General features: G+C 42.1%; 1 protein-coding gene across 3 annotated transcripts in view; it reads left to right on the top strand.

The window, feature by feature from the left end:
- The window catches only part of NAV1 (neuron navigator 1), a 369,442-nt gene that overhangs the window by 324,104 nt on the left and 30,367 nt on the right, over positions 1-14,971 (top strand). For all 3 annotated transcript variants that reach the window (XM_054979896.1, XM_054979895.1, XM_054979897.1), the window contains 4 exons: positions 7,776-7,914; positions 8,338-8,635; positions 9,925-10,615; positions 11,584-12,039. In XM_054979896.1, coding sequence (XP_054835871.1) covers positions 7,776-7,914; positions 8,338-8,635; positions 9,925-10,615; positions 11,584-12,039 — 1,584 coding nt within the window. The remainder of the gene's footprint in view (positions 1-7,775; positions 7,915-8,337; positions 8,636-9,924; positions 10,616-11,583; positions 12,040-14,971) is intronic.

The raw sequence follows: 14,971 nt of genomic DNA, 5'->3' as shown, positions 1-14,971 counted from the left end.
TGCAGTGTGTGGGTGTTAGGGTCTCATTGCAACAGGATTTGAGTCAAGTGGTAACTCAGAGACCAAAGAGATTTTCAGGGTGTAAGCTTTCAGGAGTCAGAGCTCCCTTCTTCAGACACAAGTCTCATTACATGGTACTCAGTCCTAGTGTTTGCCTTACCCTTTGCAACTGCTCTTAGGCCTGCATCTGGCTTCCTATTTTTAAGAACTGAATGAGTGATCAAACAACCAACTTATCTGTAACTGAATATTAATTGCAAAGGGGTAGCTGTCATTCTTTATAGCAACACAAAACAAATGTCCAATGGCACCTTAAAGACTAATATTGAAATAACAATTGTTAGTCTTTAAGGTGCCACTGAACTTTTATTTTATTTAACTGTATGTTAGCCAGTTGATGGTTCCATTATTTCAACTACCCTGTAATTATCAGGGGGTTTATATGGGAGTCAGAGACAGTGAGGGGACTAGTTGGTATACTTGCCAGAGGACTTCCTTTTGAGACTCAAAACACCATCTTCCATAAAAAGAATGGCACTTCAAAAAATTTAAAATATCTGTATGTGTGATCTCTGCAGCATTTGATGCTTAAAAAAATGTAAAACAGATGTATTACTCTTTAGGCTTTTGTTTAGAAGCAAATTCCTTACCAATGGGAGCAAACAATAAGGAGAAACGCCTCCCTGCTCTTGTCAGCCTGTTTATGCAAGGATGGTCTGACTCTCTGTACTCTCCACCTATCTTGCAGGGCTGTAAAAGAGATATGAGTTGACAGAAGCCACATGTATTATGTAACGAGACACTTAGTGAGTGCTCACTTGGATGATTTATTTATTTGCTTCATTTATACCCTGCCTCTCTCCTAATGCGGGTAGGTTAGGCTGAGTGTATGTGACTGACCAAGTGTCATCCAGTAAGCATCCATGAGTGGGGACTTGAAACTGGGTCTCTTAGATCCTACTTTGACTACTACGCTGGCTCTAATGATGATCTTGCATGCGGTAGAAATCAGCTGTGCTCTGATGGGAATGCCAACAAGCCCCTGTCATTGTTCTGTTAATCTTAGTGATTTTTCTTGGCGTTTAGTGCCATTGTGTTGCTATTTTTAAACAATGTTCTCTAATATTAAGACTAATTAAAAACACAGACCCTTTTTAAACAGAAAGAACCATAATTTCTATGGCAGTTGATGGTTGGTTAGTCCAGTCCTAAGACCTTGGTGTTGGTGCATTACTGGAGCTGCTAGTCAGTATCCTGTGCCCACCCAGTGGAGGGGGGTATATCTGAAAAACATCCCTCTGCAAAGGTGCTGAGAGCATAGCAGTTGCACCAGAGTTGATAGTAATCCCACTGCAAACTGCCAAATATGGGGCAGCATACCAACAACCCACCTCCTGGTGATAGGAAACAGCCAAGCGGCGTGTTGATGCAGCTGTGCCTTTTGATGCTACCACCCGTGCACAGGACAGAAAAAAGAAAGAGAAAAGGGAATATGGCACTCTCCATGGGAAGAAGCACCTTGACAATATTGGGAGGAGAGTGTACGCAATCCAGGGGGTATGCAGATGTGGGTTCCTCCTCTTACAACCATATTCTCTTTTTGGCTGGCGTGGACAATAGGAAGGAATCGTTACTTCATTCATTCATTCATTCATTCATTCATTCATTCAATTTTTAGCCCTCCCTCCCCGCAAACAGGCTCAGGGCAGGGTACAATAATGCTGAATGAACATTTAAAATATATAACATATATAAATAAGATTTAAAATACTAAAATATACATAAATACCTAAAACAGAATACCAGATGGCAGCCCCCTCCAATTTCCCCAGTCTGAACATAACAATTCAAGAGGAGTGGGTGGTGGCCATAGTTGATCATATTCTAGTGACAGCACTTATGGGGGGCAGATGACTTTGTTGCCCCCCCTAGCGGGAGACCAGCAGGGAGGCACCTAAGCAATCAGAAGGTCAAAGACTGGCATCAGCCATATGCCTGGTGGAACAACTCTGTCTTACAGGCCCACCGAAAGGACATAAGATCTTGGCGGGCCTGGGTGTCCTCCAACAGAGAGTTCCACCAGGTTGGGGCCAGGACTGAAAAGGCCCTGGCCCTGGTCGAGGCCAGCCAGGCCTCCCTGGGGCCGGGGACCACCAGTAGGTTCTTATTTGCAGATCTTAATGCTCTACGGGGTATATATGGGGAGAGACGGTCCCGCAGGTATGCTGGTCTCAGTCTGTTTAGGGCTTTAAAGGTTAAAACCAAAACCTTGAACCTAATCCAGAACTCTACAGGGAGCTGTAGAGTTACTCCAACCGTAGTGCCCTCTTGCTTCTGCATTCACTCAGCACAGACAGTCCCAATAGAACAGTGAGGAACTCTCCTCCACAAGGGTTCAGGCTTTGAGGTGGATGGAACTCAAGAGCACCACCCTTTCCCCAGGCAAGAGGAATGTAGACACTGAGGTAGCAACAAGAGAACACACAGCTGCATATTCACAAAAGGCATTCCTTCCAACTCTTCAGAAGTTGACTTGGGAAAGGCAACCATGTAGCTCTCAGGGGCCATGGATTCAGAAATGACTAAGGGGAGCTGGGTAAGAAGGTAACAAGCTGAGCTGTGCTGAGTGAACTACAGAAGCATGTGTGTACTGTGGCTGGAGCAGCCATATTTCCTTCCAACAACTAACACACTTGGTATTGGTTATGCATGCAGCACAGGTTATAAGACATTAGGAATCCCGTAACCAACCAGATGTGACTTGCAGTCATGTATACCAAATGAGGGAGGACCGCAGAGAGAGGCACCAAGTATTCAGAATTGCTAACTTGAGTCTTTCAAACCTAGAAAGGAATCCCTGCCTCAGCTCAGATTTCATTCCATCAAGCTTAATCACTTAGAATGGGCAGCTCATGCTGATTGGCTGCCCTACATGCCTATCACTTTGGTAAACTCTCCCATCTACCATATCCCTGTTGCTCTCAGGTGGCTCGTTACCACCTGTGCAGACATCAGACCACCCCCTCAGCACCCTCCTAGTGTGAGTTTGCATACTGAAGACAGCTGATGATACCAATTAACAGGGCAGTCTACACTTTTATGATCAGCATCAGGCATACTGGGCTGCAGATCAGATAAATGGAGGTGCCATTTCTATTGTTCTAGCAGGGTATGCCTTTGTAAACAGCCCTGGCAAAACCAGAAGTAGATCTGTCCCTATCACTGCGTGGCTCTGAGAACAACTGTGCTGATCACACAACTGTCTGTTAAAACCGTTAGTGGTGTTGGTGGACAGGTGGCAACTCTGCAACAGGGCATTGCAGTCATTGCATGTATTGTAGGTTTAGCAGATGCCCTGTTTGACAACATCCTGTGAAAAGAATCTATCCAGGCTTTCTCTTGTTGGATGACTGCCTGCATATCACTCAATGGGACACAAAGACAGTAATGAGAAAAGTCCTTGCAGCAACAGCAAAGAGCAAGTGAACTCAAAAGGTCATGTAGTGCTCTTGCAGGCTCTATGGCTCCACCTGGGGGGAGGCATCAAGTTAATAGTTACCCATCCCTTGTAGGGAGTTGCATTGAAACAGTAGTAGATACTGTTGACCAGAAGTAGCAAATGGTAAATGGAGTTGCTGGTAGACAACCAGGATTGTAGTTATAGTCTGTGACTGTCCAGTAGTGGTGACCCTGTAATGGATCTGAGCAGAGCAGCCTTCGCAGAATGCGATGACTTTTTGTTCTGTTCCTTGCCTGTGCAAAGTGCTCCTTTTGCATGCAAAATGCTCCCTGGTGTATACGCCTTACCGTTGAGGCGCTGGGGTCCTGGTGCAGGTTTATATAGTAGTTGGGCTGTGTTCAGCTGCATATTTAGTTGGTCTCTTAAACTGCACTGGGGCTTGGGTTGGGGTGGGAGACTGAAGTTGGGAGGGACATATATTTTCAAACTTCATCTGTTCTATGGGGATATTGAAATTTGCTTCAGGGTTCTTGCTAGTGTCACAGAAGGCTTGGAAGGCTTCAGATATTCCTTAATATCAGCCTACCCATACACAGTTTGCCCTTGATGCCACCCAATTCTACTCTGGCACTGGAGTTACACTAGTGAGTGGCTTTGAACTGGTATATGCTCAGATATACTGGCATAGAGTTTATTCACTATCCTAATCCCTTCAGAAACAGAGTTTTATAATGGTGCTGTAAGTCTCCTTCCCTTTTTAGTAATTTTTTTTTAAATTGGGCAGCTTCTAAATCTTAGATTGTATCATAGATTTTTGTGGAAAAATATCTGTTCATTTGAACCCAGGACTTTTATTCATATAGAGTCAATCAATATAAGATCTCATTTCATACCTTCTGTTCTTCTGTAATAACAGAAACTTCAGAACTGTAAATATTTCATGGGGGATATGGCCCACTCCTATTTTTACTTTCAATTCATTGTATGACATTATTTTGTTCGTAATTAGAAAATTTTCATGATATAATACATTGTATTTTCTTCGCCAATAAAATGTGGGTCCTGTGTCTCACTGTGTTGTAAAGGGGGGAATAAGGGGTGGTAATTTATGCCTGAACTTCTCAAGATTTCAAGAGAACTTCATTATATCATTTGAATGCAGTTTTGTCTTGTGATTTTTTTATCCAAAGCTGAGACCTTAAATGAATACTTGCATGCAACTGTTCTGTACCAGTAATTGTAGTGCTATAGCCGTCCCTCAGCCAGTATGTTACCCATAAAATTCTAGCAGCACGTTACTGTGCATCAGTATTAGTTATCTTTATAGCATTAGTATGACCTTAAAAAAGATAATTTAAAGACAAACCACCTAGATAAATCAGTCTTAATCTTTGTTATCAAGGGTACAAAAGTATATCTGCACCCGTAATGTAAATACCTGCCTGTCTAACAAGGCTTGTACTCTTATCTGTGTAAAATAATCTTTTTTAAAGCTGATAGTAAGTATAGAAGCCGATTACTGATTTAGTAGATAACTACATTGTAGATGTATAGATTAATTTTGAAATGTTGATTTCCAACTTTATGTCATACATACCTTTTTTGGCCTAATATACAGCACAAAAGGTTAGAATGATATAACAAATACTAAATCTGAGAGTGAATAACCATGTTGCATTTTTCTGAACAAATTAATAGTTAGAAAACACATTAACTAAAAGTTTAGATTAGGGATCTAAATCTATTATATGAAACCAGTTTAAAAATGATTTTCCAAAATCAAACAACGCATGAATGGGTCAGTTCTAATCTAGCCAATGCCTTTTGGAGATAGAAGAAAAAGGGATGATAGACTGGATTTTTCTTCACCAATTTCTGCAAGTAAATCAGCAATTAATCATTTTATTCTCAAGGTTAAGCAAAAAGATACAGTGGTAGGAACTTGCATAGTGGTAGCATTCTCATTTTACCTTACAAGCAAGCCATAATGTGAGTTGTCTTTGAGGGTTTTTAAAAAAACATTCACCACTCTTTGCTTGCTTGCTTTTTTTTACTAATCTATGTGCTAAAGGTTTTCCAAATTTGTCTCTAAACTAAAAAAATAAGTGTCTAATTTTAATGGGGAAAAATGATCTGAGGAAAGATGTGAAAGTGAAGACTCAAGGGTTTTTTTCTCACAAGGGAGAAAAAAAGTTGAAATGAGTATTTAAATCAACATAGGCAAAGCTAACCAGCTATTTATCTTCTCATGCAAAATCGTATTTGGCGTGGGTTTTCAAGAATACTGTCATTACAAACTGGTTTCAGAACAATCATCCAGGATTATATCAGTAGGTTTGAAAAAATTGAAAATGGGAATGGAAATAATTTTGCAAACTCTATAAAGGCTCCAGTGTTCATGGCAGGGAAATACATTTGGTTACATCAAACTGCTGTTTCTGTACTGTGTATCTCTTAACCATAACTTTTCGTTTCTACTGCATTTGTTGCTGCCAAAAATATGTAAAATCTGAAAAATGTTAGCTGTTGGGGTAAGAATGAAGTAGCCTTGCAGATGAATAGAAAACATTTACTAGCCTAGTAAAACTGTAACCAGCGCAGGTCATTTTCACATTAGTGTATCAGACTCTACAACATGCAAACTTGTTAACTTTATGTAAATACAGCAAAATGACATAAATGTTATTTTGTTTGTAGATGCTGAGTTTTAGCACATTTTAGGAAAAAAGAATAGAACACAAACAGCCTGCATATTGTTATACTGGAGAAGGGCTCATATATCCTCCCAGAACAGAGATGTTCCGCCAGGCATATGGTTGAGGCCAGCACTTGGATCCATTCTAAGTAGCCTCCCTGCCAGTCTCCTACTAGTGTGTGTGGGGGGGGGGGCGTTATATGGTCCATCTGCCCCTACGTGCTGGGGAATTAGAGTTTACCAACCCGCACCTCCGCCTTCTTTCCCTCCAGTGTATGGTGTGCAGGGAAAGGAGAATGGCGCCCCATCTGGGATATTGAAATGTATGCTGCTATATAAGATTTGATTTTATTGTTTTATCTGTTTAACTCTGTAATCTATCTGTTGCTGTAACCCACCCTGAGCCCACTTGCAGGGAGGGAGGGCTATAAATGCAATCAATCAATCAACCCTGATCCTTAATGGATGGTAACATAGTCATTGTACATTGACATCCTAACAGTAATCCCTAGTCTGGGACTTATTGCTGCATTATAGTCCCTTTTATATGAGACCACTTCTCCAGAAGTGAATCTGGGCTTCTTTTAGAGGAACCCTGATCGGATACAGCTCTACAATGTTTCTAATCCATCTGCTCTAGGCTTCTTGGAGTCTGAAAATGAAAAGAGCCAAAGAAGATGAATGAAGCCTTTTTGTTTTCATTTATAGTTTTTCTTAATTTCTTCCTTCCAAACATCTGCTCATCCCAGACTCTCCACATAGGAAAGAAGCTTTTTCCTGTTCATGGTGTTCAGAGCTATTGTCCCAGGTGGGAGGATTAACAATACTTCCTCATATTTGTTGTGCTCCAAGTTCTCCTCCTGGGATACCCTAAGGCTGCCATACTCCCTTCCAACTTGAACATTTTTAGAGACACACCAGAACTGTGAAGCTAGTGCCTGAATCTGAATGTTTTGCAGACTTACGTTGGTTGATAATGATTGGGGATATCCCCATGTTTTTGACTATGGTAATGTCAGTCAATATAGAAACCAACAAGGAAGTGTAAGTTCATATCATCTAGAGTAATATAGTCAGACTTTTATATATTCTGAGAGCAGTTCTAGCAGCTGAGATTGAGTTTGGGGGGAAAGAATTGAAGGAAGTATCCCCACTCCTTTCATAAATTTGCTCTGAACAGGGGGCAAAAGATCTGTCCTTCTATAATACTTTGACCTGGTTGTGAGTAAGCATAAGAATGGTTAAAGTATGCTACAGAGTCGTACATTTATGTTCAAAGAGGCTGGAGTACATACTTTTTCAGATATTCATCAACCCCAAAGCATCTTTTTATTGAACAGACTTAATGCCTGAAGTTAGGCTGGGGTGGCACCAGTTGGATTTTTAGTTGGATTTTACTCCTGATGTGATTTCATTTTACTTCTTTTATTTTATTGGCTCATATTTTGTAAAGGATAGGGTGTGATCAAAAATTATTACATAAGCTTTTCCAGCTGTTAATCTTTGGGTTTTTTCCCTCGATGGGCTGGTAAGGATCGGAATGAAAATGCTTGATCCAGTTGCTTAGCAGACTCTCTGTGTTAACTGTTGCTAATAGTTGCTGCTTTCTGTGTGTTGCAGCTGGGATGAGAGCAGTTCTATTAGCAGCGGCCTCAGCGATGCCTCGGACAATCTCAGTTCAGAAGAATTCAATGCCAGCTCCTCACTCAATTCCCTGCCTTCCACCCCCACGGCTTCCCGCAGGAACTCCACCATAGCGGTAAGTAGTTCAAAAACTCTCAGAAGTTTCCATCTTTTATGCAAGTACAATGCTATTTGGAAGAGGAGAAAAGCTAGATGAAGTCTAAAAGAGTTGCTGCCTCAAAGCACAGGCTAGTTTCCTTAGGAAGAAGGTGAATGTTCAGTGCTAAATTTCACCTTGCGTTACAAGAGAGGAAATCAAAGTCCAGGTCACTCCACAGTTCAATCATGGTTACACATTACGGGAGTGCCTGCCCCGTTTTCTCTCCCTTAACACATTTAGGATTAGTGCTTTTGGAACTGAAGGACTTTCCCGCCCCGCTCCTTTGTACTGCCAGTGTATATTGTAGCTCTGCTGAATCTGAGGAGGGCTGGAGAATATTGTAGGTGAAAAAACTGAGGTGCCAGGCTGACTGCATCCCCTCTTATATCTGCCTTGCAGCTGCGCACAGACTCAGAGAAGCGCTCGTTGGCAGAGAGTGGGCTAAACTGGTACGGTGAGCCAGAGGAGAAAGCTCAGAAGAAGATGGATTATGACAGCGGGAGTCTGAAAATGGAGCACAGTTCTTCAAAGTGGCGACGGGAGCGATCTGAAAGCTGTGATGAGGCTCCAGGCAAAGGAGGAGAGCTGAAAAAGCCAGTTAGCTTGGGGCCTCCAGGGTCCTTAAAGAAGGGCAAAACAACTCCTGTGGCTGTAACTTCCCCTATTACCCACACAGCCCAGACTCTCAAAGTGGCAGGTAAGGCTGGGACAGGGAGTGAACTTAAAATATTGTCAACGATGCAGGGATTTGGCCATCACCTTCACTTTAGTGTCAATTTACTTCTCATTCATCAAAGACTTGAACCAATGGTATGTGACCAACCCCAGGCCATAAGGAAGCTCAGAGTGCCACTGTAGCATCCTGGGGATGTCCCTGAGCTACATGTTTGGTCATGTTGTAGCATCAAGAATCTTCTAGATGCTAATACAGTAGTTGTTCTGTCAGGTAAGAATGTGGCTCCCATTGCTGCCTATTGGCAGATGGATCACCACCATGCCCTCTACCTTTTGTTCTGAGTGAGTGAAGCTCAGCAGTACTAGACTCACAGTGCAGTCCTAAGAAGAGTTACTCTAGTAATCAATGGGCTTAGACAGGAGTAACTCCTTAAGATTGTACTGATAGTCCATTAACTGTGTTCTTGCCACACCCAGAACCATGACACCTTTGCACACTTGCTGCTATCCATCACTTCCTACTGCAGTGGGAGGCACAGGCATGAGCCATTAATACAGCTCAGGCTCTGGTTGTCTTATCAATTTGATGTCTTCTAGCCCATGTGTGAAGATGGATGTTTTCTTAACCAAATCTTTATTTTCTGTCAAGAAAGAAGGTGTTTTCCAGTTATGCTAGTATAGAGGGAAGACTCCCCTCCTAGATGAAAAAGCCCACAATTCAGAAGCATGCTGTTTCTTTGTTGGGAGATGGAAGTCTGAAGGGACATATGACTGGAACAATGAGGAATTTCACTGTGTTCCATTTTTTTTTAAACTTCCTTAATTTATTTAAAATGTTTGTGCTATGTATCCAGTCAAAAATGACATCTAAGATGGCTAATAATCCTGTTAAAGCAATATAAAAACAAAATGCAGTTATAAAACAAAGCAATTAATTTAAATAAAAATAAAGTTCTTTGGGGGAAAAAATAAGTGTATTTTAGTAACACTTGTATTGACACCAGTAGTGACACTTGCACGGTGGCCTTGCCCTGACATCTTGATCCTTATGTTACACTGGCCCCATTATAGTCCTTCTTTCTCTGCATACCAGCAATGGATCAAAGAGGGCACATCTCAATCCAGGGACCACCTGTGCTGGAAGAAATACATTTGCAGCGCCATCCATAGCTGAGTTATAACCTCCTAAGCCCATTGAATGTAGTGGATTTAGAGTGGTGAAACTCTGCTTAGGATGGCACTGTTGGATATCTTTTAAAAAGCTGCCTTCAGAAAACATTATCTCCTGACTGTCTTCCAACAACTTTCCAGGTAAACCTGAAGCAAAAGCAACAGACAAGAGCAAGCTATCAGTGAAGAATGCAGGCCTGCAGCGCTCATCTTCTGATGCTGGCCGAGATCGGCTTTCAGATGCCAAAAAGCCTCCATCTGGACTCACTCGGACCACCACCTCTGGCTCCTTTGGTTACAAGAAACCACCACCGGCCACTGGGACTGCCACAGTAATGCAAGCTGGGGGCTCAGCCACACTCGGCAAGATTCAGAAGACTTCCAGTATCCCTGTCAAACCTGTCAATGGCAGAAAAACCAGCCTGGATGTCTCTAATGCTGGGGAACCTGGCTTCATGGCCCCAGGGGCCCGCACCAACATCCAGTACCGGAGCCTGCCACGCCCGGCCAAGTCTAGCTCTATGAGTGTGACTGGGGGACGCAGTGGCCCACGGCCTGTAAGCAGCAGCATTGACCCTAGCCTCCTCAGCACGAAAGGGGGCATTTCTGTGTCTCGGCTCAAGGAGCCCTCAAAAGTTGGCACAGGCCGGAGCACACCAGTGCCAGTGAATCAGACAGACAGAGAGAAGGAGAAAGCTAAGGCCAAAGCTGTAGCTCTGGACTCTGACTGTGTCTCGCTTAAGAGTATTGGCTCCCCTGAAAGCACCCCAAAGGCTCAAAGTGGCCACCAGACCCCTGCCAAAGTGGCTGAGCTGCCACCAACACCACTCAGGTAGGAACAGTGAGCATTACCCAGCATCTCCTTGATCACAGGAAGTCTGTAGCTGGACTTCCTTTCTCTGTTAGGGTAGAGCTGTCCACCTATACTTCAATAGTGCTCTGACCTTCTTTTACTGGGATCAAAGAACTTCACCATTACCTATTTCAAGGTTATAATTCATGTGTTATTTTAAAACATGTATATCAGTGTTTTTTCATTGCCAGAATTAATTTATATTTTAGAGTCCAAGGTGGGAGAAAATGTTGGAGAGGGGATAGAATGTGCATATTTAAAGCCACAACTCCTTGTATCTCCCAGAACCCATTTCTGCATACTAATATCATAAACTTTTATTTAAAGAAATTATCTTAGATCAGTACTTAAAAGCTTCAGTGGTTGAACTTCTAACACGAGGAGGGCAGTGACAAGAAAGCTTTGTTGTGTGCATGGCCTCCAGTCCTGACTGCCTAGGAATGACTTCAGACAATCAAGGGTCTCTAGAACAGAAAGCTTACTAGCTGAGATTGGAGGAATCCCTATTCCAGTGCTTCTGCATAGTCCTATGTGGTATAATTCTGCCCTATTTACATGATGGCTCCCAAACAAATGAAAGCAAACTGTACATGTGTAGATGCAGCAGGGTAACTGTTGAAATGGAATCCTACTGGTGTCTTTTCCCCTTTGCCCCCCCCCCCCCACAATCTCCAATACTGGGATGATTTTTATAGAAGGGTTCCTTGGGATTCAGTGGTTTACTAACCAACACAAAAAGAGGGTATATGCATATCTTGAATTCTGTACTTGAGGAGTTTCTAAGATTGTTACTGGATTCGCTTGAAACTTGTTCTTATTAAAATGAAAACTTCTGTTCTCCGAATTATGCATATCTTAATAGTTTTTGTATGGTGGAATTATACCTGTGCAAATGCCTGTTTCTCAGCTTTGCACCTGTATCCTAACATTGGGCATCTCTCTTGTAGGTCAGCTGCCAAAAGCTATGTAAAAGCGCCTTCTTTGGCCAACCTAGACAAGGTGAACTCCAACAGTCTGGATCTGCCTTCCTCAAGTGAGCTCCAACAGATGCACGGTGGGAAATTGCAAGAGTCACATCCCACTGCAGTGGGTGTGAATACCCACCTCACATCATGCTTCTCACCAAGCCCTGCACCCGTCTTAAACATAAACTCTGCCAGCTTCTCTCAGGGCCTGGAGCTCATGGGTGGCTTCAGCATCCCCAAAGAAACCCGCATGTACCCCAAGCTTTCAGGGCTGCACCGGAGCATGGAGTCGCTGCAGATGCCTATGAGCTTGCACACTACATTCTCTACAGGCAATACTAGTGCTCCCAATACTGGTCCTGCTCCTCCCGTCACTGCTGAAGAAGAACCTACTGAGATGGCCTGGACGGGAAGCCCCAGAATCAGTCACCTGGACAGGTAGAGGAAAGAGAATGGGGTAGCTTCTATATGGTGGATCATTTCCCAATTAGAAAGGATGGGAACTTTTAGAAAGTGTGTTTTTCATAGAGCAATTTCCAAACCTCCAATCAAGCAATGCAACCTGAAAGAAAGTTGGGGTTCTTCTTGACCGATGAACATGGTAAAGTTCCAGTGGTATCAGTGGTGCCCGTCTAAGTCCTGTGTGCCCTCCAGTCCCAACTGTTCACTCAACTACTTTATTTCCCATTTGGAGTCACACCTGGCCCCTGGGAAATAATTAATAAGTGCTGCTCTTAATTTCCCTTCCTGCATTTCTAACCGTGACCGAAATTTATTGCCCAAGAAAAAATTAAGGTAATCATTCTGTCTCCAGCTAATTTTTTAAATACTAAGTTGACGTCCTTGGTCACAGTAAAATAAATGAGAATTATTTGGAGCAAGACTGGAATGTCCCATCCTTTTGTACATGCCAGAAACCTGAACTGTGTATAATTTGGAGTGTGCAGGGAACAAGCGATTCCATAGCATGAAAGAGGCAGAATTCCATAGAAAACCGGTTTGCGTGGTTATTTATGTTTGTGGCCTACTTTGTTTGTATTCAAAATCAAATCAGCCTCGGGTTCTGATTATTGTCCCCCCTTTTTGGTTGTATTGCTCTCATATCTAACCCATGCATGTAATCTACTCCTACACATATGGAGTACAAAACGTCTTCACAAGATCCAGTAAGTATGAATTACATTCCTTTTTTTTGCTTCGAGTAACCATGATAGCATTTTTAAAAATGTAAAGTATACAATAAGAATATGAAGCAGAATATACTAAGTGAGCAGAATTTGTAGGACTATAACTGTTTGGTTATTAACAGTTGACATGATCTTCTGTAGCAACATGTTGGGGAGAATGAATGTGCTTGTCTTTTTCCTTTGGGGAAGAAGCTTTGTATTTTCATAATAATGGTAAGAGATGATAAGAAAACTGATGAAGCCCCAGGGGTAGGGTGGAAATGTTGCAGCAAGTTTGAGAAAAACCGAAATTTATTACATGCTTACATGGCAGATCTAAATTTACTTTGCCTCTTTAACAACATACTTGTAATCTAACTTGGTTGACATTTAAAATAATACTGTTTTTTATATATGTATAAAATGTAGACGTATTCGTTTCATTTAAGAACATATACTGCATTTAGACTTTGTTGACATATAAAATCATATTATTTTAATATATTTATAAAATTTTAAAAATTTAGTTTCATTCAAACAAGACCTGCACATATACCTAGTGCTAAAGATGGAGCAACAAACAGCATCTTAAGGGACTTCATCATACCTTAATTTATTTTAGAAAATAATAAGAAGGTAGGTTTTATTAACTGTACAAAAACAGCCTTCCGTACATAAAACAAGTATTATCTGGAAACAATACGAATACCTGCAGCACCTAGTTACAAGATGTGATATTGAGCTCAGCATATGTACCATAAGCAACCTCCCTATTTCTCCAGCTTTCGGGACGGGAGGCGGGCAGAATCCTGCCTGCAGCTTTGTGGTATTATAGCCTTCAAAATGCTACTAGCTTCTTAAAACCAGTTTCTGAAAAATCCATAGCCCTGACCTTGACATTTTATATTTATAATCTCCGTGGATTCGGGGAACTGACACTTTCCATAGATTGAAACAAGCATCTCTATCCTTTCACACGATTTGATATGCTTGTTCCTAGACAGAGACCTTTTTTGTTTTTTTCATATGCTACAGAAGAGGGAAGAATCTGAAGCAGACAGAAAGTTTTGAGAGCTGTACATACTACAGTACATTGGAACTGTAATTACCAGATACTGTAGATGCTTATGTAGTTCTTAGAACGTATTTAGAAGAAATAAAAGGAAGGAATAATAATATTTAAAACCTTAATTTAAATACCATTTCACTTATAATTCCAAAACCGAAATATGTTATAAATGGCTTTCCCCCTCCATTTTGGGGGGCAGGGGAGATCAGGGCACAGGAGTAGAGAAACTTTCCCTCTACTTCTTCCAGTTTTTTCCAGATATTTATAATCTTTCTTTAGAAAGAGTTGTTTACTCTTCCTTTGCTTCACATTTTAATGCTTCCCCAGACCAAGGTGTTTTCTGCATGCATATTAACACCTGGTTTTCTGGCTATTCAATAGGGATGATCTGATCCACTTTGGGTCTCTGTAATTCCACTCCTGAGCGGGACAAACGGAAGTGGTGTCTATTTTTTTCTGCACTAGAAAGTGCCCCTTTTCTGCTGCAAGCTTTCTGGGGAACACATCAGTTTTCATAGGGTTGGAAGGGACTTCTAGGGTCATCTAGTCCAACCCCCTGCATAATGCAGGAAATTCACAACTCCCCCCCTCCGACTGCTCCAGTGACCCCTGCTTCATGCCCAGAAGATGTCAAAACATCTCCAGGATCCCTAGCCAAACTGGCCTGTGGAAAATTGCTACCTAACCCTAAGGTGGCGATCGGCATTACCCTGGGCATGTAAGAAGGCCATGAGAACTAATCTCTGATGTAACCATTTCTGTGCTCCCCCCTTCATGATCTGCCCAGGTTCACAGAGTCATCACTGCTGTCAGATGGCCATCTAGCTTCTGCTTAAAAACCTCCAAAGGAGCGCCCACCACCTCCTGTGGAAGCCTGTTCCACTGAGGGACCTTTCTGTCAGGAAGTTCTTCCTAATGTTTAGCTGAAAACTCTTTTGATTTAATTTCAAGCCATTAGTTCTGGTCCGACCTTCTAAGGCAGCAGAAAACAACTCTGCACCATCCTCTATATGACAGCCCTTAAAGTACTTGAAGATGGTTATCATATCACCTCTCAGTCGTCTCCTCTCCAGGCTAAACATTCTGGGCTCCTTCAACCTTTCCTCATACGACTTGGTCTCCAGACCCCTCACCA

The sequence above is a fragment of the Eublepharis macularius genome, chromosome 5, assembly GCF_028583425.1.
Source record: "Eublepharis macularius isolate TG4126 chromosome 5, MPM_Emac_v1.0, whole genome shotgun sequence".
NCBI classification, from domain to species: Eukaryota; Metazoa; Chordata; class Lepidosauria; order Squamata; family Eublepharidae; genus Eublepharis; species Eublepharis macularius.
This window is presented reverse-complemented; position numbering and strand designations above follow the sequence as displayed.